The 3,396-nt window shown below is 31.6% G+C and overlaps 1 protein-coding gene across 1 annotated transcript; it reads left to right on the top strand.

Moving 5' to 3' along the window:
- The first annotated feature begins 1,631 nt into the window (after positions 1–1,631).
- On the top strand, positions 1,632–1,985 carry LOC138323606 (proline-rich protein 9-like). Its single transcript, XM_069268370.1, has one exon. The coding sequence runs from the start codon at positions 1,632–1,634 to the stop codon at positions 1,983–1,985; it is 354 nt and encodes a 117-aa protein (XP_069124471.1).
- The last annotated feature ends 1,411 nt before the right edge of the window (positions 1,986–3,396 follow it).

Genomic DNA, 3,396 nt, shown 5'->3' with positions numbered 1-3,396 from the left:
AACTTTTACTTCGTCATCATGACTGAAGTGATTTCCCGTATCGCTTCACACCATTAATGAATAGACTTATCGTTTGGTGGCCATACGACAGTGGTGGGTGGAGACGCTTATCTGCTATAACACCTGGGTTTTCGTTCATTTTGCATATTATGACTTCGTATTTGTGTCTATTCTGTTCCAGCAGTAATGAATTAGTTTCTATATGGAATAAAATTCAAATAATTAAAAATGACATATTCCTCATTTGATTTCATTTGTATCTAATACAGGGAACATATTACCGTTAAGTTAATGAACAGTCTATCTTGTCATCAAGCTGTTCTTTCTTTGGTTTCCACCATCACGCTAATTTAATCGAACTGTGAAATTGCGATTTAATTGTTAGTTTTTGTGTGTGACAATAAAATTCAGATCAAGAAAATGACAAAGAAAATGTGTGATAATAGTTTGATAGTAAATTGATAGTTACATTGATAACAATTGTAATGATGAGTGTAAAAATAATTGAGAAGATTAGTGTACTGATAATTGTGACGATGAGTATAATATTAATTGTGACGATGAGTATAATATTAATTGTGACAATGAGTGTAATGATAATTGTGACAATGAGTGTAATGATAATTGTGACGATGAGTATAATATTAATTGTGACAATGAGTGTAATGATAATTGTGACAATGTGTGTAATAATAACTTTGAGGATGAATGTAATGATAATTGTGACGATGAGTGTAATGATAATTGTAATGATGAGTGTAATGCTAATTGTGACGATGAATGTAATGATAATTGTGACGATGAGTGTAATGATAATTGTAATGATGAGTGTAATGCTAATTGTGACGATGAGTGTAATGATAATTGTGACGATGCGTGTAATGATATCTGTGACGTGGGTGTAATGACAATTATGACGATGAGTGTAATTGTAATTGTGACGATGAATGTAATGATAACTGTGACGATGAGTGTAATGACAATTATGACTATGGGTGATAATTGTGACAATGAGTGTAATGATAACTGTGACAATGAGGTAATCATAATTGTGACGATGCATGTAATGATAATTGTGATGATGAGTGAAATGATAATTGTGACATTGAGTGTTATGACGATTATGACGATGAGTGTAATGCCAATTATGACGATGAATGTAATGATAATTATTACGATGCGTGTAATGATAATTGTGACGATGAGTGTAATGATAACTGTGACGATAAGTGTAATGACAATTAAGACGATGAGTGTAATGATTATTGTGACGATAAATGTAATGATAACTTTGAGGATGAGTGTAATGATAGCTGTAATGATGAGTGTAAAGAAAACTGACGAAGAGAGTAATGATAATTTTGACGATGAGTGTAATGATAATTGTGACGATGAATGTAGTGATAACTGTGAGGATGAGTGTAATGATAGCTGTAATAATGAGTGTATTGAAAACTGTGACGATGAATGTAATGATAATTGTGATGATGAATGCAATGATAATTGTAACGATGAGTGTTATGATAATTGTGACGATGAGTGTTATGATAATTGTGATGATGAATGTAGTGATAATTGTGACGATGAATGTAATGATAACTTTGAGGATGAGTGTAATGATAATTATGACTATGGGTGATAATTGTGACAATGAGTGTAATGATAACTGTGAGGATGAGTGTAATGATAGCTGTAATAATGAGTGTATTGACAACTGTGACGATGAGTTTAATGAAAATTGTGATGATGAATGCAATGATAATTGTGACGATGAGTGTTATGATAATTGTGAAGATGAGTGTTATGATAATTGTGATGATGAATGTAGTGATAATTGTGACGATGAATGTAATGATAACTTTGAGGATGAGTGTAATGATAGCTGTAATGATGAGTGTAAAGAAAACTGTGACGACGAGTGTAATGATAATTGTGACGATGAGTGTTATGCTAATTGTGACGATGAATGTAATGATAATTGTTGAGGATGAGTGTAATGATAGCTGTAATGATGAGTGTAAAGAAAACTGTGACGACGAGTGTAATGATAATTGTGACGATGAGTGTTATGCTAATTGTGATGATGAATGTAATGATAATTGTGACGATGAGTGTAATGATAGTTGTGAGGAAGTGTGTTAACATAACTGTGAAGATGAGTGTAATGACAATTATGACGATGAGTGCAATGATAACTGTGACGTTGAGTGTTATAATAATTGTGACAATGAGTGTACTGATAGTGTGACGGTGAACTGGTGATGACCACGAGTTGTATATTGTGCTTTTTAATGATGAAAGAAGTGACTTGATGAAAATAAGATGTTATCGCTTATCAATAAATGTATGCGTCATGTTGTTATGTAAACCTACAAAAATGTTTTCTGTCTAATGTGTTACAAATTAAAGAAAACTGAAAATAAAAAATAATGAATATATCTTATTAAAATATATATATCATATCGATGGAAAATAGCTAAAATAACAAAAAAAAGTCTCCGAGAAGCATTCATATATGTAAAATACTTATCATGAACTCATGAACGGCATGATATTGATGAAAGTTTATATCCATTCATTAACTCATGAACAGCTTGATATTGATGACAGGTTATATCAATTTACAGCCAGTGACACTTTAAATGTCTAATCTGCTTGTCCAACGCAATGGACACTGAACTGAGTCACGGCCAGGTATGGTCCGACTAAAGTAGTACATTAGATCTGTTTTTAAAAGTACGGAGCGATTAGAATGGTCAGCATTGGGCACGTGTTGTAGTGTCTCGTGTTGTCTGGTCTTACAGTGGGAAAGCTATTTAGTGGTCAGTAAATGAAATGTCAATATGGCAGTGTTTCCACTTTAAAATACTCTCAGTATCAAGCGTTTCTCGAACAACATCTAAAAGTTATCTATAAATAATAATAACTTGAAATTTGTTAGATAGTAAGTGTGCAATTTAAGAATAATATTTAGTGGTCCATTACAATATTTGTAATATGTATCTATAATAGTTTTATTAATAATTTACAAACGATGCAGAATAAATGAATAAATTAAGTAAATAAAAACAAAACAAGTTTCTGTTTAAGTTCCTAAATATATGTAGCCTGCAAGTGCTGAACGACGAATCCACTAATTGAATGAATAAACTGAAAATTGTCAAGATTTCAAATTGATAAATGCTTATACTAAAAACAAACAGAAAAGGACACTAAAATCTTGGAAATTTATTTTTCTAAACTTGATGGCAATTTTAAACATGTGCCATCAAACATATGGTAATTCCACTAGACCAGATTTATTTTAATTGATAAAATATTCTTCTTTGTACACAACGCCGGGAATAACACGATAAAACGATGAAGCGGTGAATCCAAATACCTTTACTCAATTCA

The sequence above is a fragment of the Argopecten irradians genome, chromosome 1 (assembly GCF_041381155.1).
Source record: "Argopecten irradians isolate NY chromosome 1, Ai_NY, whole genome shotgun sequence".
Classification (NCBI taxonomy): domain Eukaryota; kingdom Metazoa; phylum Mollusca; class Bivalvia; order Pectinida; family Pectinidae; genus Argopecten; species Argopecten irradians.
Note: the sequence above shows the minus strand (reverse complement) of the source record. Positions and strands in the feature narration are given on the sequence as shown.